This window comes from Selaginella moellendorffii, unplaced genomic scaffold (assembly GCF_000143415.4).
Source record: "Selaginella moellendorffii unplaced genomic scaffold, v1.0 SELMOscaffold_82, whole genome shotgun sequence".
Lineage (NCBI taxonomy): Eukaryota > Viridiplantae > Streptophyta > Lycopodiopsida > Selaginellales > Selaginellaceae > Selaginella > Selaginella moellendorffii.
Genome location: NW_003314343.1, coordinates 373,416 through 397,406, shown reverse-complemented (window position 1 = coordinate 397,406; position 23,991 = coordinate 373,416). Strand labels below are relative to the sequence as shown.

At 46.8% G+C, this 23,991-nt stretch overlaps 2 protein-coding genes and 1 pseudogene across 2 annotated transcripts; 1 reads left to right on the top strand and 2 right to left on the bottom strand.

Moving 5' to 3' along the window:
- Positions 1-15,587: 15,587 nt before the first annotated feature.
- Positions 15,588-18,061, bottom strand: LOC9630231 (annotated as a pseudogene).
- A 4,139-nt stretch (positions 18,062-22,200) lies between these two features.
- LOC9630230 (antifungal protein ginkbilobin-2) lies at positions 22,201-22,989 on the bottom strand. The gene is made up of 2 exons (XM_002987464.2): positions 22,822-22,989; positions 22,201-22,697 (listed from the first exon to the last, which is right to left on the bottom strand). Exons 1-2 carry the CDS (start codon positions 22,851-22,853, stop codon positions 22,241-22,243), a joined length of 489 nt encoding a protein of 162 aa, XP_002987510.1. The 5' UTR covers positions 22,854-22,989; the 3' UTR covers positions 22,201-22,240.
- A 201-nt stretch (positions 22,990-23,190) lies between these two features.
- Positions 23,191-23,950, top strand: LOC9630229. The gene is made up of 3 exons (XM_002987533.2): positions 23,191-23,425; positions 23,503-23,622; positions 23,695-23,950. Exons 1-3 carry the CDS (start codon positions 23,191-23,193, stop codon positions 23,862-23,864), a joined length of 525 nt encoding a protein of 174 aa, XP_002987579.1. The 3' UTR covers positions 23,865-23,950.
- Positions 23,951-23,991: the final 41 nt, after the last annotated feature.

Below are 23,991 nucleotides of genomic sequence, written 5' to 3'. Positions count from 1 at the left end.
GGGAAACCGATTGCGGTGCTCCCGGCTCATGTGGAGTGGTGCCCCACTTGAGTACCATGCGGCTCATTGGTCCTCGCCCTTCCTAGGGGCTTGGGCCTTCCTTCGGGATGGAAGTGGGGGGCGAGAGGTACCCATACCGGGCCGCTAGGCCACGGTGTTTCGCCTCGGCATCCCGAAGCAAGTGTTGCACTCAAGACTTGGGATTTAAAGGGTCCCATGATCAAGTCTTGTGGTACCAAAGGATGTTAGGAACCTGGAAGCTTGGTGTGCTTGGCTGTTTGTGCTTGCGGGGAGTATAGCCGAACCTTAAGTCCAGTCTAACCCGGGGAGGGGGATTGGGAGTGATTTGGGAATCCGTGGATGGATGGCTAACACTCCGTTGCTTGTGCAGTGAGTAGCTGAGACCAAGTAGGAGCTGGTACCATAGGCGAGAACCTTGGCCAGGGAACTTAGCAAAAGCCAAGGCAATGTTGGACGGATAGTCGAGGTAAGCTGGCAAATTGGAAAGGAAAAATTTGTGGCTTACAGAGATGTGGAGAACAGGAATGAATAGGATCTAGCTTATATGTTATATATATATATATATATTATATTTGATACTATATTCATTATGTATTTAATGTTTGGTGTCCACAAAATAGATGAGGTTCATGAAGCTCAAAATATTAAACCATGAATCTAAAGGTTTTTGCAATTGTCATGAATGTGACTATGGGTATCGAAAGTTATTTATCGACTAGTCCTTTTAACTATTCTTTCCTTAGTGTTACGACATTAGGAGGTTAATATTGCTAAACCCTTTATCAATCCCTCTTGTTCAAATGTTAGTAAATTGGGGTTAGTATTTGTATTTGGCTAAACAAGCATAAGGAAGGAATTCCTAAGTGTTTATTTAGCCTGGCTTATTAATTCTTTTTTGCTTTGTCCTGTATTGGTTTAACAAGAACCCTTGTGATATTGAGATTAGTCCTTCAATATTCATTAGATGATAACTTATCGTGTTTGCCAAATACCCTCATTATCATGCACTTTGTGTTAGTACTGTTTGGTCCCAATTGCTATTTATGGAAAGTGTCTAGATTTGCTAATTTTGCATATATATATAGAATGTAGAGATTGTTTTGAACATAATAGTGTTGGTCCCATGTCTAAATTTGCAATCTAACACCATTCTATATTTAGTAAATTAATCCTAAAGACTAACTCCTAGTACTAAGGGTGAAAACCTAAACCATGTGTTCTTTAGGAGGGATAGGGGCATATGTTCCAAATGTATAGTAGGTATAGTGGGTAAGCCAGGTATAATCAACCAACTTAATGCATAGTCTAGCTCCTGTTTGCATGCTTATCCTTATTCTATGTTCGGCTTGGGTCTAAACCTAAGTTTCACACCATGCTAGCTAATAGAGTACTTATATCCTCACATTAAGCCACTAGTATATTAAAATAGCACTAAAATTTGTATAACTCTATTTTGTATGCTGATCATGGCATTAAAATATGCTCTAGGATTATTCCAAGTCACTCCATATTTTTATCCCTTCAGTTCTTAGGCTATACGCTTAAGAGTTGTTCCATGCTCTAGTACATTTGCTTCTTGGTGTCATGTTTGCTCTATTTCTTTATTTAGTGGCCTAAGCCTTGAAATTTAGGTTCCACTCCATTGTCCTTTGGACACATAGCATATGGCATGTGGCATATGGAGGGTTTAGGTTTTGTTTCATGGTTATTCTATGGTAAATCAACATAAAATAAAGGTGCATTACAATGATGGATTTGAAAATTTACATCACTTTTCAAATCCCGACCAAAAAGTCTTAATTATTTTCCATTTTCTGAAAGGAGAGGATGATATTAGTGTAAGCGACTAAATTTTCCATTCTACTTTAGTCATTTAACCACACCTTTAACCACTTGGAAGAGTCTCACTCACAACCTCCATAATTCCTATTTTGGACTTAAGGACTTGCTAACCCCAAAAATGACATCCATGTCACTCAACCATTGCATTTGGTCCAAGTGCTCCATGTGTCCGATCCTATGACCGACACCCCAAAGTACCACCGACATATCAGCCCGTTACGCTAAGGCCATGCCCATTCACCTTGGTCATACCGGTGGTCTGACACCACCTACATCATAGTCCCGTCTCTCAAAGACTGAGCTATCCGTTCAAGAGTGATCATCCCAGATCCACTCCTTAGCATCTTTAGGATGCCCACAGACATGGGGAATAGCCTTCCCCAATATCTTTTTTCCGGTCCTCACCATGTCCCTTTCTGCCCATGGCCATGTTTACCAACACCGCCATTGGATTGAGGCCAATAGGCCTGACCACTAAGTCCCACAGTCCTCTGGGGCTTCCTCACCACATGACTGTATCCTTGATCACTACACCAAAGGACTACTTCTCTTCCTTTCCATAGTTTGGGCCTTTGGGACAACATTTCGGAACACCGTGGCCCTACGCGAGCCTCATGGGTACTCTCCCCACCTTCCACCTTTGGGTGCTCTAGCCATGGGATTAAAGCGAGGTTTCATTGAGCCACGCCAGGTATCCAAGTAGGTAGTGCCACCCACACTTGGACTAGGAGCATCGACCATTCGATCTCCCGGGGGAACTAGAGCCGACTCTTGAACACTTTACCAAACTACCCTGTTTGTTGGTCCATATTCACTCTAGCCTTGGAGTTCCCAGTGGTTATCCTATCACCCAACACCTAGGTACAGCCTTCCTAGGACAAACTGGCCTTTCCTGGCCAAATTGGCTCCATTGGAGTCCTCCCCCTACTATACTTTTGGAACTCACCAAACCCCCCAGGGTTTGGAAGATGAATGCTTTGGGCTTTCACCCCTTTAGACTCGAACTCGGACTTGGAGTTGGACTCAAACTTGGACTCAGGCTTAGGCTTGGTCTCGGCCTCAGCCTCAGCCTCGGTCCCGGTCTTGGTCCCGGTCTCGGTCCCAGTCTTGGTCTCGATCTCAACTTTGGACTCCATCTCGGGTCCTTTTCGGACTCCATCTTGGATTCCATCCCGGACTCCCATCTCGGACTCCATCTTGAACTCCATCTCGGGTCCATCTCGGGTCCATCTCGAACTCCATCTCAGACTCTATCTCAGACTCCATCTCGGGTCCATCTCGGACTCCATCTCGGGTCCATCTCGGATTCCATCTCGGTCCATCTCGGACTCCATCTTGGGTCCTCTTGTGTCCCTTTTCTAGAGACTCACTTATTGCTTGCTTTGTGCTTGTTCCTCGATCATTTCGTTGGGAGTTCCACTCCCGCTCTCGACCTTTCAAGTCGGACCTTTTAATCCAAACGTGTTATGTTCTTTTGGCTTTTGCTTTAGCCACTACCACATGGCACCCTTTCGGCTCCACTTTGGGGCTTAGGGATTCTATGTCTCACAACTCTACTACCCATAGACAAAGTTCGATATCCTCATCGAACGATAAATTATTTTATAAAGTAATACCAACATGTATTACCCTTTCCATTCTTAGCACTTCGCCAATATTCGTCAATAGTTTGATATTGAAGGCTCACCATGCCTTACCCATCCTCTAAGGAGGATAGTCTCTCCAACTTAAAGATTGATTGGACCTCTTGTAGTGGTTCTCTCTTTTTATTGGTTTAGTTCTCGCTAAACTTGTTAGAGACACCATCTCTATCTCAATCTAACAACTCTTTCTCAAGTAGTCTTAGTTTCCATCGATATAACCTTTACACTTTGGAACTTTTACTTTTGACTTCTTGAAGTCAATTTCCTAGGTGTCTCCAACACCTTGCATTACATATATTGTGTAACTCCACTTCCCCACCCTAGAAAGTTCTCTACTTGAGGGCATTATCATCCTCTCTTCTATTTCGTGCCTTCTTGGGCATTAAGTTCCCATTATCATAATTTGTGCTAGGGCTGTCCATGGCCCTATCATTTGGCTACCTTACCGCTCTCTCCTTTGGAGCTTCTACTTTCGCCAAATCGGAGCAATTGGGAATCCATCCTTGGAAACACTTTACCTTTCCCACAATTTGTTAGCCCCCAACACATTGGTGTTTTTGGCTTAACTTTGCCTTTTGGATTCTTTCCCATGGTTCCCATAGCTTTTTTCTTAGCCATTAGTCTTTTGTTTTTATCCTTTGATAGTTGCACCCAACAACATAGGATTGCTACCTCCATTTTTGAGGTATTTTTTTGGTTTTATAGTAAAGAATTTGCTTGCCAAGTCCAAAGGGTGTTTACCCCTAGTATGTCTCTTTATCATTTTCTGCTATGGCTTTATTCATAGCTCAATTTAGTGACCTTCCTATAGGTCTCTTATAAAGACTATTTTCCTCAGACTCACTATGCCATCGCATGGATATAGCTTATTTCTCTTAGGTGCTCTTCCCACTTGGTCATCTTGACCAAGCCACACCATTATAAATAATTCAAATCAACACTTTAAACCCATTCCTTAGCCAACCAAGGACCTTGTCCTTATTTATAGTGATCTCACCTTGGCACCTTAACAGAGTTGTTAAGAGGTACTTAGTCTTCTAGACCTTCAAGTTGTTGACCATAGACCCTAGGGGCATCCCCCACACGTGGCGGTGCACTCAAGCCAACCGTTATAGCCAAGGGTCCATAGCAACTAAGATTAGGTGTCCCCATCTCACTCACCACGTCCTTGGTGCCACTTGCACCAAAGCGTTCAAGTTAGATATGCCGAGCTTTCGCACTAAGCAATCTAATCGTGCATCACGACCCAAACCAGTCTCCTCACTGAGAGTCCATGACCACCGAAAAATGAGTGTCCTCATATTCAAAACCATCACCACACCCTAGTGATTTGGGACTCAAACCCAAGCACTAGAGGGTTGGGACTCGAACTCAACCTCCGTATATGCATATATAGATGGCATCACCTAGGATGCCTGGCATGACTCCCCACGCTAGTGCACGAACTTATACTTAAAGCGCACTACAGATCACAGTTTAGGAACCTAGTTCCTCCACACTATTGTCAAGACCCCTGACAAGATCAAGACTAGAAAATGCAAAAAGACAAAGAGAAAAAGCTAGTGGAAACAAAGAAGAGGCCTTAGACTGGCGTTGATTTAGATTGTGGAGAAATGGAACAAGGCTAACCTATATATACTATAGGTTGATGAAGCTCCACCACTCTTGGATCGAGGACGGCCTAAATATAGCTGAGGTCGAGGAGGCGCCACATCATCATCAAGAATATGGCTCGAGACTCAGGAATCGGGAAGTGTTTCGAGAGTCAGGAATAGGGAAGTGTCTCGAGAGTCAGGAATGTGGTCTGCAGGTCAGGAATCCGGCAAGAATCAGGAATGTGGCAAGAATTGGGGGATTCCTGACAGCACCCCCTCCTCAAGAACGAGTGGAACGAGGATGTGAACGAGAACGAAGAGGAGGATGAGATGAGCGGCGAGGGATGGGAGATGGAGAAAAAGAATGAGGACTGGGACGAGAAGGATAGCGGTGGTGGAAGTCCTGAACAAGGTCAGGAGAATGAATCAGGTTGTCTGTAGGTTCCCAAGTGCGTTCCTTAGGTCCGTAACCCTTCTAGTCGACCAGATAGTAGAGTTTAGACCGTGAAATCTTGGAATCAAGGATGTCCTGAACCTCGTACTCAGACCCATCCTCGAGCTGCACTGGTGGAGGCGGAGGAATGACCCGATTTGGAATAGGACTGGGAATATAAGGCTCAAGGAGAGAGGAGTGAAAAACGGGGTGAATTTGATATGAGGAGGGAAGTGCAAGGCGATAAGTGACGGGATTAATGATGGCAGTGATAGGAAAAGGACCGAGGCGTTTGAAATCGAGTTTTGGACAGGGCCTGGTGGTGGAGATATTTCGCCTGAGGAGCCAGACTTTATCCCCGATATTGTAAGGGGGACAATCCTGACGATGGACATTGGCAAATGTTTTGTGAGATTCCTGAGCACGATGGAGGTGGAAGGAGATGGAGTTGTGGATTTCCTGGAGGTTGGAGATAAATGCCTCAGAGCGGGGATTTGAACGAGAGGATTCAGGTGGAGAAGGAAGTGAGAGATTGAATCGGGGATTTCAGCCAGAGTTCACAAAGAAGGGAGAAACTCGAAGAGAGGAGTGAACAGAGTTGTTATAGGAGAACTCAGCAAGGGGAAGGATATTGAACCAGTTATCTTGATGATAGTTGATGAACCTCAAGAATTGTTCCAGCGTCTGAATCGTTCGCTCGGACTGTCCATCAGTTTGAGGATGATATGCCGAAGAGAGGTTGGCCTTCACTCCAAGCAGCTGCAAAAACTGTTGCCAGAAATGAGAGATGAACTGAGGCCCCCGATCCGAAACCACATCTGTAGGAATCCCATGAAGTCGGAAAATTTCCCTGAATACCAGTTTTGCCATGTCCTCGCCCGAAAATTCCCTGGTACACGGCAAGAAGTGCGCCATCTTTGTGAAGCAATCCACCACGACTAAAATACTGTTGAAGCCTCAAGAACTCGGAAGATCACTCAGGAAATCCATGGAGATGGATTCCCAAGGACCTGAAGGGACCGGGAGGGAACGAAGCAAACCTGAAGGAAGGTGGCGAGGTACCTTATTCTGGGCACAAGTGTCACAGGAGGTAACAAAGGCTTTGATGTAGTCATCCATGTGAGGCCACCAAAAGTCCTGTGCAACTAGCTCATAGGTTTTCGCAATGCCGAAATGACCAGCAGTCGGGCTATCGTGGCACGCCATCAGGACCAACCTTTGAGCATCACCTTCAGGAACGTAAAGCTGCTCCCCACGATACAATAAGCCATCTAAGAACTCGAACTCGTCAAATCGCCGGCAGTCGGGAGTCACTAGGTGTCCAGCCTAAAGATGGGTGAAAATATCGCTGGCGAGGTCATCAGATTGGAGATCGTTTCTGATTGCATCCATCAAGGAGGAGTCCTAAGGGGCCAGGGAAATTGCCATAACTTGAAGCCGATCAGGACCGAGGATAACTTGATCCTGTTGATCGAAGGCAGGATTACCAAGCCTGAGACTGAGATAGGAGCGCCTTGAAAGAGCATCAAGAAGGCCTTTAAGCTTTCCAGGTCTGTACTTGATAACAAAGTCAAACCGACTCAAGAATTGTGCCCACCTTGCTTGACAACGGCTCAAAACTCGGGAAATGGCAAAGTCCTCGAGATTTTTGTGATCCATCCAGACTATTGTTTGATGGTCCGCCCCCTCCAAGAAACGGTGCCACTCTCCAAAGAAATCCACGATGGCAAGGAGCTCCTTGTCGTGGATTTCGTAATTGATCTCTGCAGACTGGAATTTTCGAGAATGGAAAGCGACCAGATGAAGTTCGTGATCTTCTCCGAGTTGAGACAGCACAACACCAATGGCAAAGTCGGAGGCGTCAGCCTCGATGAAGAAAGGTTGTGAGGAATCAGCATGGATCAAGACAGGAGCAGAACTGAAGGCCGCCTTGAGTGTGTCGAAGGCCTGCTGGGCAGCAGTAGACCAAGAGAAGGGAACATCCTTGCGAGTGAGATGCGTGAGAGGAAGGACAATGTCAGAGTAGTGATCAATGAATTTGCGGTAGAAGTTGGCGAAGCCAAGGAAAACCTGAACGTCCAACATTGATTGTGGAGGCTCCCATTCGAGAATAGTCTTGACTTTGGCAGGATCCATCGTGATACCCTCAGGAGTGACAATGTACCCAAGGAACTCCACAGACTGCTGATCGAACGAGCATTTCTCAAGCTTCGCGTATAGGCCGTGTTCTCGCAGCTTCGCTAGCACATTGCGTACATGTTCGTTGTGCTCCTCCTGAGTTTTTGAGTAGATGAGGATGTCATCGAGGTAGACGATCATCATCTGATCAAGAAACTCCCGAAAGACGTCGTTCGCCATGTGTTGGAAAACTGCTGGAGCATTTGTCAAGCCAAATAGCATGACAGTGTACTCGAAGTGGCCATAGCGGGTTCGAAATGCAGTCTTCCATTCATCACCAGGCCGGATCCGGATCAGGTTGTATGCTCCACGGAGGTCGATCTTGGTGAAGAAGCGGGCACCGCCGAGGCGTTCCAACAGGTCCGAGATCAGAGGCAGCGGATAACGGTTCCAAATAGTCACCTTGTTCAAACCTTAGTAGTCGATGACTAGCCGCAAGCTCCCATCCTTCTTCTTGACAAAGAAGACAGGCGCTCCAGCCGGGGACTGCGAATGCTGAATATAGCCCGAGGCAAGGTTCTCATCCACGTACTCTTTGAGGGCCTTAAGCTCGGACGGGGATAACCCGTAGATAGGCCCCCACGGAGGTGACGCTCCTTCCTGTAAATCAATGGGACAATCATAAGGCCAATGAACAGGCAGTACACTAGCTTTTTTCTTGTCAAACACATCCCCAAAATCATGATACTTCTCAGGAAGACTGACAGGAGAAACATGCAAAGCAAAAAGGAAAAGAGGTTCTTCATGAAAGAGTTCTTTCATAGTGATTGTGGAGATAGGAGGAGGCGTACGACTAAATGGAATGATGAGACGAGGATACGGTCTAGTGTAAGATGGAAGAGAGGAAAAAGAAGACGGTGAAAACTTTGTAGAGTCAGGAACAGAACCCCGATTCCTGATTCGGACTCGATGAACAGCAGGGGAAGCTGTGGGAGAGATGAGCTGTAATTCCTTCCAACAGATCTGAGGCTGATGTAGTTGGAACCAAGGAAGACCGAGCACCATAGAGGAGGACTTGCTGTTGATGATGTTGAAGGCGATATCGGTGACGGTGGACCCGATGTGTACTCGAACGGGCAATGTTTCCCTAAGTCCAGAAGGTGGAGACACAAAATGCCCGCCGATGCCTTCAACCCTCAAATCCCGTATGGTAGGAGAAAGAGGAACGTGATGTCGGGCAGCAAAGTCCGTGTCCATGAAGCAGGAAGTTGCACCTGAGTCCAGTAGCGCCAGAGCCTTGAGTCCTGATTGTCCGGTGAAAGAAAGGAGACATGGGACGCGGAAGTTGCGGGAATTGGTGGTGGCTTTGATGAAAGGTGGTGAGGAGCTTGATAAAGAAGAAAAGTGATTTTTATTCGGGGAGTCCAAACAGACAGCTCCTACTCTGTTTGGACAGGGTCGTTTCCCGACTGCAATAGAGGTGGACTTTGAGGCAGAGTGAACTCGAGCAGTCGGGGAGGCTTCTTGGGACATACAGCTGCTTTGTGATTAGGATCAGCACAATAAAGGCAAAGATTATGAGATATTCGACGTTGCTTCTCAGCAGGACTCAACTTCCCTCTAATGAGTCGGGGAGTACCAGAAATATCTATCGGAACCGGAGCAGTAGGTTCAGGAGTATGCCCCGAAGACTCAAGCTGGGATTCCTGAGTCTGGGACGGAAAAACAGCGGCGTGGCGACTTTCCTGACGACGTTCAAAGAGACGATTGTCACATCGAACAGCTTTGTTGATGGCGTCCAACAGGTCCTTGGGATCCTCCATGGTGAGCAATAAATCCTTGACACCGTTGTTGAGGCCGAAACGAAATTGGTCAATCAGGGCCCGCTCATCCCACTGAGTGTCCAAAGCAAAGAGTTGGAACTCTGCAGCGTAGATCGAGGCAGGACGAGACCCCTGAGAGAGACGTCTCATCTTTGTGGTAGCAGCCCGAACCCGATCCGTCTCGCCAAAACATGCTTTGAGCTTCTCTTTGAACAATTGAAGATCCATCAGCTCCAGAACCACGACCCCTTTCATGCTCTTCTCCAGAAGAGGAGAAAACCATGACAAGGCTGCACCTTCGAGCAACGTCCCAATCGCACCGATTTGAGACTCAGGAGTGGGGTACCGCCGATGTTGAAGTGCGAAGATCAACTCCATCTGGTTCAGGAATCCGCGAAGCTCCGAACACTTGCCTGAAAATTTCGCCGGGAAACTCACCTTCGGTTCAGGAACTTTGCTGGATCCTTGAGCTGAAAGTGAAGCAAGTTCCTGCTGCATGCGAAGAAGGGTCGCCTTCAACTCGGTATTCTCAGACTAGATTTTTGCAAGGACTTCAGCAAAGAAATCAGGATGACTTGGAGACTCCATCGGCAAGGGGGAAAAAGGCAAAGGTAATCAAACAATCAAAACGAGCTAAATCAAAAACGTAAAAACACAATCTGAATCAAACTGTCAAGACCCCTGACAAGATCAAGACTGGAAAATGCAAAAAGACAAAGAGAAAAAGCTAGTGGAAACAAAGAAGAAGCCTTAGACTTGCGTTGATTCAGATTGTGGAGAAATGGAACAAGGCTAACCTATATATACTATAGGTTGATGAAGCTCCACCACTCTTGGATCGAGGACGGCCTAAATATAGTTGAGGTCGAGGAGGCGCCACATCATCATCAGGAATATGGCTCGAGACTCAGGAATTGGGAAGTGTCTCGAGAGTCAGGAATAGGGAAGTGTCTCGAGAGTCAGGAATGTGGTCTGCAAGTCAGGAATCCGGCGAGAGTCAGGAATGTGGCAAGAATTGGGGGATTCCTGACAACTACCAAGTCCTTTTACTTGACAAATTTGTGATCATGCATGGACTCCTCCATGCTTGGCCCTATAGGCCACCGTTTTGAAGTTAGCACCTTTAACTAAGGTATTTGTTCCCATGACTTGCCAATCTCACTTATCAAGTCATCCAACCAACATAACATGGCTTTATGCACAAGCGGGAAAGCCCTCGACCATTGACTTTCATTCAAAGCTATCCCTTTGAGCACTCGGGAATTACTTCCTCAACTTTGATAGCATTGCATTATGGCAAGCTTCAATGCCACACTTTTGCTGCGCCACTCTGATTTCGCACGTTTTATGAACCATTTACACTTAGCTTTCTAGGTACCAAGCTACCTAAAAGTGTCTTTGGGAACCTTTGAAGGAATTCTCTGTCCCTTAGCTTGCTAAGGCCTCTCCTTTCGCAAGTTTTTAAATTGCTATATGGTCCAACATGGACAATTCCATGTTTTAGACTCTCCATGGCATCACGGTTGTTAGTAATAACATGCTTGAGCACCCACTTGATTCTCCACTCCCAACTGATATAACCACCCTTGGTTATGCAATTCGATTCCTATGGTTTAGTTCTATCCCTTTACTACTTGCATTTGGCTTCACACCTTTCCTTCGGTTATTCTCCTCCAGACTAGGAGGATAGCTTTGCACTTTCTATTATGCCATAGAAAGTATTCTCAGGGATGAACCTACCCGATAGCCTAAGGAGTGGTTCCTCAATTCGGGTATGCTCAACTTATAATCCCACACACTGGGATTAACATTGCTACTTATGGGTTTTTATATGCCCATCACTAGCCTTGCAAAAATTCCATTTTGGCTTTGTCCCATTCTGGTAGACAGTCTTCTTCTATCTCCGCAACCTTGAACGTTTGGATAGCACTTTCTATCCATCATTCGCTAGAGATTTAGTCCCTTGGGCCTTATTTATTGCCCTCGCGACACTAAACACCACCTCCCTATATTCTAGAGTGTTTGGGTGTCCCAATGATAGCCTCCTTGACAATGAGCATTTCTTTTTACAACATTGACTTACTATATCACAACATAAGCAATTTATCCCCGATAAGGGTATATCTAACTTTTTTATGCCATTAAGAAGTCTTGGGTAGCTACTTTTTACCCGTTTAATCAATTACCTTGCACCTCTTACTTAGTTGCCTCATAGTTATCAAGTTTTACAACTTATTACTGGTGTTTCCACACCTCCATCATTATCTGGGTCACCACACTCTACCACATGCCTTTCAGCTTAGGTTATGCCATTCCCATTTCTATTGGGATTCCCTTGGCAAAGGGTTCTCATGAACCCATCAATATAACCTCAAGGTATCACACCTTGGCACATTTGGTGTCTCCACACCATCGGCTCCATGAGTTTACCTTTATGACACTTTGCACTTGTGTCTAGGTTTTTGCCAAAACCAATCCAGTCATTTCTCATGCCAACTATCCGTTAACACTACCCTATAGTGTTCGCACACAACTCTACACCAAAGTTGCTTCTTCTAGGAACACCTTTCCCATGACTTTAGTATAGCACATTCTGCCACCTATAAGATACCCACTATTCTCATAATTGGGTTTTATGATCCTCTCTATCCTCCATGGGGCACAACACACCTCAGTTCAAATGCTTTCATCAGTCCTTTAGGACTATTCTTTAACTCCACTTAAGTCATTCAGCCTTTTAGACTTTTCCTAATCCCCCGACCTATAAGGTTTTACTGTTGAGGTGTCAGCTCATTGGAATACAACTTCTTGTATTCATGTTCTTCTCCCATGACCACCATTATAAGTGTTATTCTAACACTTGACTATTTTTCGATAATTGTGGGCTACCTTCGCCTGTTAGGATTATCCGTCCATATGATGAGAATATCGATTCATCCTCTAAGCACACCCCAAACTCCTGGGGTTATTCCAGCATTTATTCAAAGTAGCCCGGCTACCATTCTAAGGATTTATGTCCTCATCCACATTTGACCTCCCATGGTCATTAATTCTGGTCTCAAATTCATAAGCACCAACCTCAACTTCATGAGGGTAATTTTGTGATTCCTTTATCGTTTTGGAGTCTCTATTTTCCCCATGATCCTAACTATAGTTGTTTACCACAACTACATTAGCCAGTTTGCTGAGTCAAACACTCATCTGAATTACATCCTTAACTCAATGAGGAAAACCTTGCACTGATCCCAAGATCCCAAAGTCATTCTATTATTGGCCCTTTTCTATCTACCACCTCACCTACAAGTTCATATCTGAATTGTAGTGGAGAGCCATGTCTTCCTAATTTGCTACTCCTCAAGGATAGGTCCATTCCTAGGACCTTCCATTGTCAACACTAGTGATGATATACTTGAGCACCAATAAAAGTCGGACTAAGGAACAGTTCCAATACCAAGTTGTAAGCGACTAAATTTTCCATTCTACTTTAGTCACTTAACCACACCTCCGACCACTTGGAGGAGTCTCACTCACAACCTCCATAAGTTCTATTTTGGACTTAGGGACTTGCTAGCCCCAAGAATGGCATCCATGCCACTCAACCATTGCACTTGGTCCAAGTGCTCCACGTGTCTGATCCCATGAATGACACCCCAAGGTACCACCAACATATCAACCCGTTACACTAAGGTCATGCCCATTCACCTTGGTCACACCGGTGGTTTGACACCACCTACATCATAGTCCCGTCTCTCAAAGACTGGGCCATCTATCCAAAAGTGATCATCCCAAATCCACTCCTTAGCATCCTTAGGATGCCCACAGACATGGGGAATAGCCTTCCCCAATATCCCTTTTCCGGTCCCCACCAAGTCCCTTTTTGCCCATGGCCATGTTTGCCAACACCGCCATTGGATTGAGGCCCACAGGCCTGACCACTAAGTCCCATAGTCCTCTAGGGCTTCCTCACCACCCAACTGTATCCTTGGTCACTACACCAAAGGATTACTTCTCTTCCTTTCCACAGTCTGAGCCTTTAGGACAACATTTCAGAACATCGTGGCCCTACGCAAGCCTCATGGGTACTCTCCCTGCCTTCCACCTTTGGGTGCTCTAGCCATGGGCTTAGAGCGAAGTTTCGTTGAGCCACGCTAGGTATCCAAGTAGTTAGTGCCACCCACACTTGGACTGGGAGCATCGACCATTCGATCTCCCGGGGGAACTAGAGTCGGCTCTTGAACACTTCACCAAACTACCCCGTTTGTCAGTTCGTATTCACTTTAGCCTCTGTAATTTTGTGATTGCATTTCTTTTTTGGCATAAACTTAAAGCGTGCCTGTATAAACTAAAGCACAACATTTTTTTTTGTATCATCTTTAGTTAATATCACAGCCAATCAGATTTTCTTGGGTTTGGGTATCAGATATCTAGGAACTCATTACTATGAAATAAAGTTCATTCCTTCTACCAAGGAAAATCAAATTGCTTCTCTAGGTTTTACATTGTTTCATGATTTGAGTACTCAAGATGATGCTTTAGTCCAACAGTGTTGATTTAAACTTAAATATATAATAACAAAGATAATGTTCAAGCTATAGTTTATGTTAAGGCATTATATTTGTTGTTTTCTTTCCTGCAAAAGTAGAATGGCAACAAATGTGTTGTAACACATTCCCTCATTCCCTTTGAGAGAGAATGTTTGGTGTGAGAGTGGAGGCATGCTAAGCCCAGTGCCTCAACACAAGATCTCCTACACCACAACAAGATAGTGGAAAGGTAGCTTGGCTTGTCCTGTCCAATGCTTAATCTCTCCCTTTCCACATTAATTTTTCGTTGTCAGGCAATATAATAAATGTGGAGTTTCCTCATTCCAATAATAATCTTTGTCATAGCCATCCAAAAATTCATCAGCACCAGCAAGAGAGTTTTGGATTTGGGGAACAGCCCTTAGTTGATTGATTGATCTGCAAAATGCGATCACACAGAAGGGCTCATTTTTTGGGTTAGAGCATATTCATGCTTATCTTCCAAAATAACATTGTGGAGCTGTGGCGTGGACGGAGGCATCAAGGGGGCCACACTTCTTTTGTTCAAGGCTGAGGCCAAGGAGGTGACCATCATCAAGGCGCTCACAGCATGTTCCACCATCTCAGAGGATTGTGAGGCAAACACGCTGGTGAGCATGGTGGAAGCTTGCTCGATACCAAGGAGGGTACCAGCGCTACAAGGCACTCTCGGGATTGTTCTCAACGCAAGTGGGATGACCACCTTGAACTACGCTGTTGGGAGCCCCAGCAGCATCATGTCCTTGTTCTTAAAGTTTCGAGCATCCATGAGAAAGGTTCTAATTATATACTTTTAATATCATAAACGTTCCTATAAACGTTCCTACTATGTTGGCGATAAAAGGAAGAAGAATTGATGATCCCAATCCAGTTATGATGCTGGTGATGGTGGTCCTGGTGCTGGTGTTAGTCCCTGTGTTATTCTTTGTCCCCTGTGGTGGTGGTGATGGTGACGGTGGTGGTGAGGACAGTGGCAGTGGTGGCAATTGTGTCCCCTCACCCAGCATGCTCTCCTCAACCATGGATGGCTCCTCATCCATGGAACCCAATGATCGTGGACACATCTCCTCACCCATAGACTCCCGGACCAGCGAGACCAACTCTGCCATAAACTCCTGGACTAGCGGCAGTGGCGTCGACAGCAGCAAAGGAGGAGGCAGCTGCGGTGGCGGCATCGGCGGCAATTGCTTCAATAGCTCTTGGAGTCGCTGCTCCACCACTGCCAATCGTTGCTCAAGGAGCGTCACTCGGTGGTAAAGCACCATACCTAAACCTTTCCCGAAAGCCCTAAAATAATAGTATTTTATCTTGATGCAATCTTTTTTGGTGCTTGTGGCACCAAAAAGGATACATATGCGGCAATCTCAAGTCAACTGGCCAGAGGTGGCGGGCTTCGATCCTGGCAGCCCAGGACGGTCCCGGACGCCTGGCCGGAGTATACAACTCTGAGGGTGGCGGCGCTTGGTTTATCACGGTGGAGACACAGCCGGCCATGCAAGTGATCCCCATGGACAGCTAGACTCGCAGGAGAGAGTGGTGGCTCCGGCTTCTCAGGTGGCCAAAGAGATTTCTTCAAGGGAGTTTTGCAAGCCGGATCCACCATCATCGAGCACCTCCCCACCTATCAGTGTCCCGTGCCCCGGAGTGGCAAGCTTCGAGGCGGCCCTGGGTGGTGGTTCCTCCCTCCGGAACTTTATCTCAGCTACTCCCTCGGCCTCGAGCAGCCGTGCTGTCAACGTACATCTCGACTTTGTCTGCCGTTTAGCTCTGATCTCCTCTTCGTCTTGCTCGTGTCAGATGGATTCTGCCGCCAGGCAAGCACTCAAGGAGCAAATTAAAGCAGCACTACTGTAAAGCTCACTGCTGTTGTTATTCCTTTTCCAAGGCACGGAGGAGCTCCATTCTCTCAGCAACGATCCCACCTCCGTTTTGTGAAATTGTTTGGTTCACATTCAAATAAAAGAAAAAATAACTTCACCTTAGTTCTCAAGCCTGAGCAGCGCGTCCGTTATCATACAAGTTCAAGCTTTGTTAGTTGGGGCCGAGCATAGGTAATGGAGAAGGTAGTCATTTTTGGAGGCGGTTGTTGCTGCAAGATAGGGACTTGAGAACGGGCATGAGCTCCCTGTTCCTTGACTGGATTGTTCTGCCATTGCAAAGCTCCTGTAGCAAAGCCAACTTAGTACATCTTTTCTTCTAACTTGATACTTACCAGTAAGAACTCCAAATGAGGTGTCTTCTCGAGGTACTGCGCAAGTTCATCTCCAAGGTGCGAAAGTGAAATGTTGCAGACAACACCACTGATCGCAACGGCCTCCACACATTTCTGAATCAGCAGCGGCTCGTTCAACCGGAGTGCCAGCATCAGTGCTCGTGAATAACGCTTGCTTTCCAGTGCATCATTGATTGCCTACACAAAAGGCAACAAAAAGCTTCACATCCAGTGCGCTCGTAAACACCAATCATACCTCCGGTGTGACATCCACATCGAGATCGGTGGGATCATAAACAAGGTTGTCCATTGACTAGGCTTTCCGTTGTTGCCGCTGCTGCCAGTTGGAGATATCCTGACGCACTTGGTTCATATAATTGGCCTCGCAGCGTCCTGCGCCAACTTGCCTCCAACTTGATCATCGACACCGTCCTTTCATAGTCATCGATCAGATTCTCTTCGAGTTTAGAAAGTCCAGAACACCATCCAACGAATAGTTGTGAGATAGCAAAGCCTGCACAGACGATATCTCGCAAGCATGAAAGCCAAGCGAGCTTGTGCGTGATAATTACCTGGTTCGTGGCATCGTACATGCAAATGTACTTGCTGGTTCCTCCAGCAAGCAGTAGGCTGCCATCGGCTGAGTAAGACATGGTCGTAAAGCATTTGCCCGAGCTCGAGTTAGCGGCCGTTCTTCTATCGCTCATCAATCTCCCTTCTGCAACGTCACGCCTGCCTTCTATCGTGCCCATTAGCACTCCGTCAATCGGGTCCCAGAAGTGGATCTGACCATCAAGTGTTGAGCAGCCCAGTTGCTTTCCGTCCGGGCGGTAAACCACGGTGAGCACGTCATGCATATGGGTGAAGGTTTCAACCCCGCCCTTGCCTTCAAACACATCCACAGGCGCACGGTTTTGTCCCGTGACGAGGAAGCCAAGAACTCCTGTCAAGACGTGTTAGAAAATGGAAAGGATTGTCCCGTAGGAGTACACACGTCTGTAGGAGAAGAGGCCAGACCATGAACCTGTCCCTTGTGACCACTGAGGACGGGGCCAAACGTATATCTAGCAAGAGCAGTAAAGCTTGAAATGAATCGAGAAAAGGAAAGCGAGTAGAAAGCGAATAGATACCTGGAATGGGTGTTCCAGCACAGATGATCTCTCCACTTTGGTCTGCAGCCAATGACACAAACTGGGCGTGGTGAAGGTTCGATAGCACATCAGATCCCATGCACGTACAGGACCATCGAGAACAGCATTACTTCCCGCCAAGAACAACACTGCAGCCAGCCACTGCATTTGTGTGCTCATGCTGACGAAACAGGATTCAGACGCAGCATTCCACAACTGCAACACACGAGAAAGGCATAAGCGACGGTGCAAGAAGAGAGTCATCACAGCCAGACCTTTACTTTGTTGTCATCGGTGCCGCTGGCAATCAGCTGCGAATCCGGTGAATATGCAACACAGTTGACGTTGAAGTAGTTTTCCGGTCCTGCTGAATACTGCGGTGCTTATCTTCTCTTTGGAGATGGATAGCAGACGCATGCACATACGGTCGGGGACTTGGTAGATGCCAAACACTCCAGACAAGAACCCGGCAACCAGGATGTTGAGTCGCACGACGAGATCCTTCCAGTGGAACAAGTGCTGCTTGACAAGCTCCCACTGCCCTTTATCCGGACGTAGCTCCGTTTGCTGGCCATCGGATTCTTCCTGATTGGTAAGTGTGTGAAACCAAGAAGTCAAGTGATCCAAGCAAATACCTTGCGAAGCTACGTCTTCCTCAACTTTCCTTGATCGCCACCACCATCGAGCATGGGAGATGGAAGCTTTTGAGCCCCCAGTGACACAGCACGCCATCCTAGGGGTGAACATTGACAACGTTGCAGTGTGCAGAGAGCATGACTGGCCTGTATCCCTCTGCATTGCTCTGGAGCCTGAAAATCCTCACCAAGTCCTTGCAGCCGCAGATGATCCAATTGCCGTCGGGGCTCCAGTCGAGGCAAGTGATCGTGTCGTGTATGCTGGAGAAAGTGTGGAGCAGCTGGAATGCCATGAACTCCTTGCAACACCCGGGCATTCCACCAGCGGCAACAGCATTAGCAACAAGGCAAAAGCATTGCAAAGGGGAATCGAGCTAAAGTTTTATTAATTAGGGCTCTTGGGGTGGATCTAGCAAAGCGGTGAGAGATCATGAATCTTCTTATTCTCCTCCTGCTACTGTTTCCTCCTCTATTTCAGAGTGAGGATTTCATATCCCACCGTTTGGTGCTCCTTGAGTAGCGATTGGTGGTGGTAGAACAGCAATTACAAGAGCTGTTGAAGCAGTTGCCGCTGCCGCCACTGGTCCTGGTGGAGGTTCACCGGCTTGTTCAAGAGGCTATAGGTGAGAAAATGTGTCCAATGGTTGAGGAACCGTCCATGGTTGAGGAGAGCATGCTAGGTGAAGAGACACGATTGCCACCATTACCACCATGGCCACCACGACTGTCGCCACCGTCGTCACCACGATCACCACGACCATCTATACCACTGCCACTGTCCTCACCACCACCACCACAGGGGATGGGGACCATCACCAGCACCATCACCAGCATGATCAGTGGATTGGTATCATCATTTGTTGTTCCTGCTGTGGCCAGCACAGTAGAAATGTCTATCATACTCTGAAAGATGAAGGTATGTAATCATATGATTGTCTAATTTGGAGTGTAGATTGCTGCTACTATGACCACTGATCAGCAGCCCTAGCCTTGATCTAGCAGCAATCTTCTTTTTTTGTGAACTTTCATCTTATCACCCTGGCTCTTGTGCATTTGTCGAGACTGTAAGCTCTCGTGGATGCCCAAAAATTTGGCCAGGCCGGGGCTCCCAACAGTGTAGTTCAGGGTGGTCATGCCACTTTGCACCAAGCTCTTGTGGATCACTCCAGAGCTTCAACCCGAGCGCAAGCATTGAGAATGATCCTGAGAGTGAGATATTGTGAACGATCCTGAGAGTGAGATATTGAGAACGATCCTGACAGTGAGATAGAATGTCGGCCTTGCAGTGCTGGTACCTAGAGCAAGCCAAGATTGTGATGCAAGCAAGCTTCCACCATGCTCACCAGCATGTTTACCTCACAATCCCTGAGATGGCAGAACACGCCATGAGTGCCTTGATGATGGTCACCTCCCTTGCCTCAGCCTTGAACAAAAGAAGTGCGGCCCCCTGATGCCAGGCTTGGGCATATTGGTCCACGCTGTGGAAGCCCAATGTTATTTTGGATCAAATATGCTCTAACCCAAAAAATGAGAGATTCTGTTTTTGTCACAGTGATCACATTTTGCAACTCAATCAATCAACTAAAAGTTATTCCCCAAATTGAAAACTCTCTCACTTCGTTTTTGTTCCACACATAGCCAGCACATCACTCAATCAATCTCTAAGATAGCTTAGCTTAGCTTAACTTATCACCATCTTGCACAACGCCAAAGTTGGAATTAGATCACTTTGCAGCGAGCGAGTGTATATGGGTGTTGCGAATGCTCCAAGCCCAGGAAACGTTCCAGTTGCAGCGAGCGAGTATAGAAGAGAGCTATGGTTGTTGCGGATGCTCCAAGCCCACAGGAGCGTTGCTGAGATGAAGATCTCGGTGCTGGTGCTGCAAGTGCTCATGCTGGTGCTGATTGTCATTGCGCTCGCCCTCATGGTCACCAACAAGCAAACTCAATCCATTCCAATCAAGATCCCTGGCATGGCTTCCACGATCTTTCTCAAAAAGACAGCCACATTCTCGCAGATCACTAGAGTCCAGTAAAATTTTCAATGTCCTTTCTCTTCTTCTTCATTGCAAAAACCAACTCCTTTCATGGATCCACTCGCAGGTATTATGTTGGAGCTCTCTCTGTGCTTTTCACCTTTCTCACCGTGGAATCCTGATCACATTCATTTTTTGTCGCTAAAGGAGGCGTTTAGGCAGTTTGCCACCCGGGCAAGGTACTTGAGGCTGTACAAGATGCTGCCAGCAGTGAGAATTTGAGGTGCCGAGTATTTGATCCCGACTGTGCAGGTGGTGGTGGTGGTGCCATCAAGACGATGCCAGAGCTTGTAGATTGAAAAAGGGAAGCACTTTTTGGGTTCTGAGTTAAGAGACAATCTAGCAGCATGAAGCTTCTTTTCTTTTGTTTCCTCTTCTTTCTTGTTAAGATTTTTGACCACCGATTGGAGCAGCTCGAGCAGCAATTGGAGGAGGAGTTGCAGGCTACGTTTGAACCCCAATCGCCGCCAGCGACAGTGCCACCACCACAGCAGCAGTTGTTCAAGGGTCAACTATGGGGTCAACAAAGGAGCACTAAACATCAGCAGGAGACCAACTTAGTATCAGCAGTTACAGTAAAAAGTATAAGATTGTTGTAACCCGTAAGCATCATCATCCAGGCCAGCGGTCCAATGCTCTTGACCTTGGATCATCTTCAGTAAATATTACAAGCTGAGATGACCACTCAGTTCAACTCTGTGTTGCATTGTGACGAGCAGCAGCACATTGTCTAGCTGACTGTGGGGTGCAGCAAACCCCATAGTATCACATCTTGGACTTCCATGGTGTTTAAGACTCACCCATATAGATTGATAAGAGAGATCCTGATAGGACCACTTACTCCTCTGAAGGTTTGGTTTTGCAATAAAATTGACAGATATATTTAATATTTTTCCTATTTATCCTGTATGATATAAAAATAAAATTCTTATAAAAATATATATAAATATGAAATACAAAAATGTGCATATTAATTAACCTAAAAACCCTAGATTGGTCCAGATTGAAACCAATCTGACCACTATCAAAATCCCACCACACTAATTTTAGTGTATAAGTATATAAGATCATAGTTATACACTTAGACCTAATTGTGAGACACAAAATCCCTAGGCGCCAAAAGGGTGCCACGTGGTAGTGGCTGAAGTGAAAGCCAAACGAACATAATACGTTTGGACTAAAAGCTCCGACTTGAAAGGTCAAGAGCGGGAATGGAACTCCCAACAAAGTGTTTGAGGAACAAACACAAAACAAGCAATAAATGAGTCTCTAGAAAAGGGACACAAAAGGACCCAAGATGGAGTCCGAGATGGACCAAAATGAAGTCTGAGATGGACCCGAAATGGAGTCTAAGATGGACCCGAAATGGACCTGAGATGGACCCGAGATGGAGTCCAAGATGGAATCCGAGAAGGACCTGAGATGGAGTCCAAGAAAGACCCGAGATAGAGTCCAAAGTCTAGATCAAGACCGAGACCGAGACCGGGACCAAGACCGGGACTGAGGCCGAGGCCGAGACCGAGCCTAAGCCCGAGTCCGAGTCTGAGTTTGAGTCTAAGGGGGTGAAAGCAAGCTTCGACCACGGCAGCAGTCCTTGACTTTGGACACACAGGTCTTTTTCTGTTCTTCTTACTTCATTTTTTCTGTTCTATACCAAAGACTTGCTTCGTTTTTTCTGTTCTATACCAAAGACTTGAAGTCGGTCACTCGGAGACGACGAGCGAGGTTACACCAAGACTGGCTGGTCCATAGTCTATTGTCGACTCCGGAGATGGACTTCCACTGTCCTGGTTCTAAGGACTTGGCACTTCACGTCAACATTCTCCCAAGTTCAAAGCATGCCTGTACTGGTAATACTGGAGAAATCCTCCGTATCAGCTTTCGGTTCACTGCCGCTTCCTAAAGGTACACGATTTCCTTGCTTACTTCATACCATAACAAACTTGCATTGCAGGGATACTCAAGAATGTCGCCGGCATTTCATGGTACTTCATTTCTATCATGTGAAACCTCTTCGCGGGGGTTCCACCTAACGTGTTAACTGTGCAGCAAATCCTCGTGTGGTGGAAGTGGTACTACACAAGCACTGCAAGAAACTCTAACTTATATGTGAACACACTACGTAAGTAGCAAGGATCTGCACTTTTGCTTCAACGAACTTGCTAAGGTCTATAATATGGCTGCAGACTTTTATGGAAGATCTCTTTCTCCCTGGATCACATCCGGGAGCAATGGAGAGTCCTGGTAGCGCAGCGTGCAATCGTCGTTGAGCTTGACATCCACAGCGATGGCGTCGACACAGTCCAGCCATGCCTTGGCGATGATGTCTTCGATGCAGCCTCTGCACGAGTCCTGGCTTGGGAGGACGTTGGTGGTGGCGTTGCGGAGGCACTGCGCCTGGCCATAGGCGGGGACGTCGCCCTCCACTCCCTTGTTGGTGCTGTAAGTCATGTTGGCGGCGGTGGGAGTGTTCTGGACGAGATCCGCCAGCGTCGCATTGAGGCTGTTCCAGTAAGTGCTCCCCTCTGGGATGGACTCGTCGCTGCACAGCCCCGAGAGTAGCTTCACGCCCTGCACTCCTGCTGCTACCATCGCCACCACCACCGCACAGATGATCAAAACGTCCTTCTTTACGCCCATGATCTTGCTGCTCGATCGAAACGAAGTATGCACAAGTTAGAGCAAAGAAAGAAAGCTTGCCTTTTCCTTGTGACGAATGGCTTCCATTTGATCACAAAAACCACAGATAGAATGTGAAAGATCACAAGTACCTTATGAGAGATATCATAGATGGAACTTCCATCTTTTCCTGGCGAGTCCTGGATTTCTTACGCTTGCACTAAGGAAGTAGAATCTTCCACCTTGTGATCGTGTCAATCTCAGATGTTAAGCATGGCTTCCAACTTAAGTTGCTTCTAGAAGACAAAGCAAACAATGCGCTCAATTTGAGCAGCAGCGAGGAGCACACGACACTATGCCTGGCGTTCCAGACGCGCGGCGCAACATCATCGGCAGCAAAATCTGTGGATGGAGTACGATCCGGAGAAGCTCCGGCTGGGAATCAATGCGCCACAGACTAGATTCTCCACCTAAAGTGAGACATTGATTTTAGGGTTCTTGATTGAGAGTGTTTTATTTTGATGGAGGAGGCAACCTCGTCCTCCTCGTCGCCTCTGCCGGACAATGCCGCGCGGAAGCTGCGGCTTTTCGACGAGAAGATGCGCCGCCAGTGCTGGGAGAAGGCGGAGGTGGTTCCCGGGCGGCATCCGGAGCGATGGCGCAAGGATGGAGCTGGAAATGTGGTGTGCCGCAAGTTCATTGGATGCGAGGGCTGTATGTGCTACGAGTTTGATCACATTCGCCCCTTCTCCAAAGGTTCCTTCTCGATCTTTTGCTTCCTCTTCCTCACTCGCAGCCACATTGTAATTTTGTGCGTGAATTTTTGGATACAGGAGGAGAGACCGATGTGAGCAACTGCCAGATTTTGCAGTCGCGTGTCAATCGCTTGAAGAGCAACAAAGACGCTGACGAACATCTACTCCAGCAGTACTCTTGTGATCTCAAGTTCACAGGTTGGTGTTCTTCCTTCTCTTGAGCTTCCGCAGTGAATCTATACACACAGCATATCTTGTTTGTTTTGGCAGCGCGAGAGCTGGACCTGGTGGAGATGGCGGTGTATGGAAACGTGATACGTCCCGGGCTCCAATGCCGGTGTAAGAGTGTGTCCGAGACGCTTGGAAATGGTGTCCATAAATCCAAAGGCCACGAACCGGCATGCGAGCTTCCATACAAGGCCCACGGCGCCGGCCCTTGACTTTGAGCAGACAGGTTTGTTTGTTTGTTTGTTTTCACTGCTTGCTGGTCTCGCGAACTTCGTGTTTTTTATCTGTTCTTATTTCATTCTTTTCGTTCTCTACCAAAGACTTGACCCCACTGCTGCC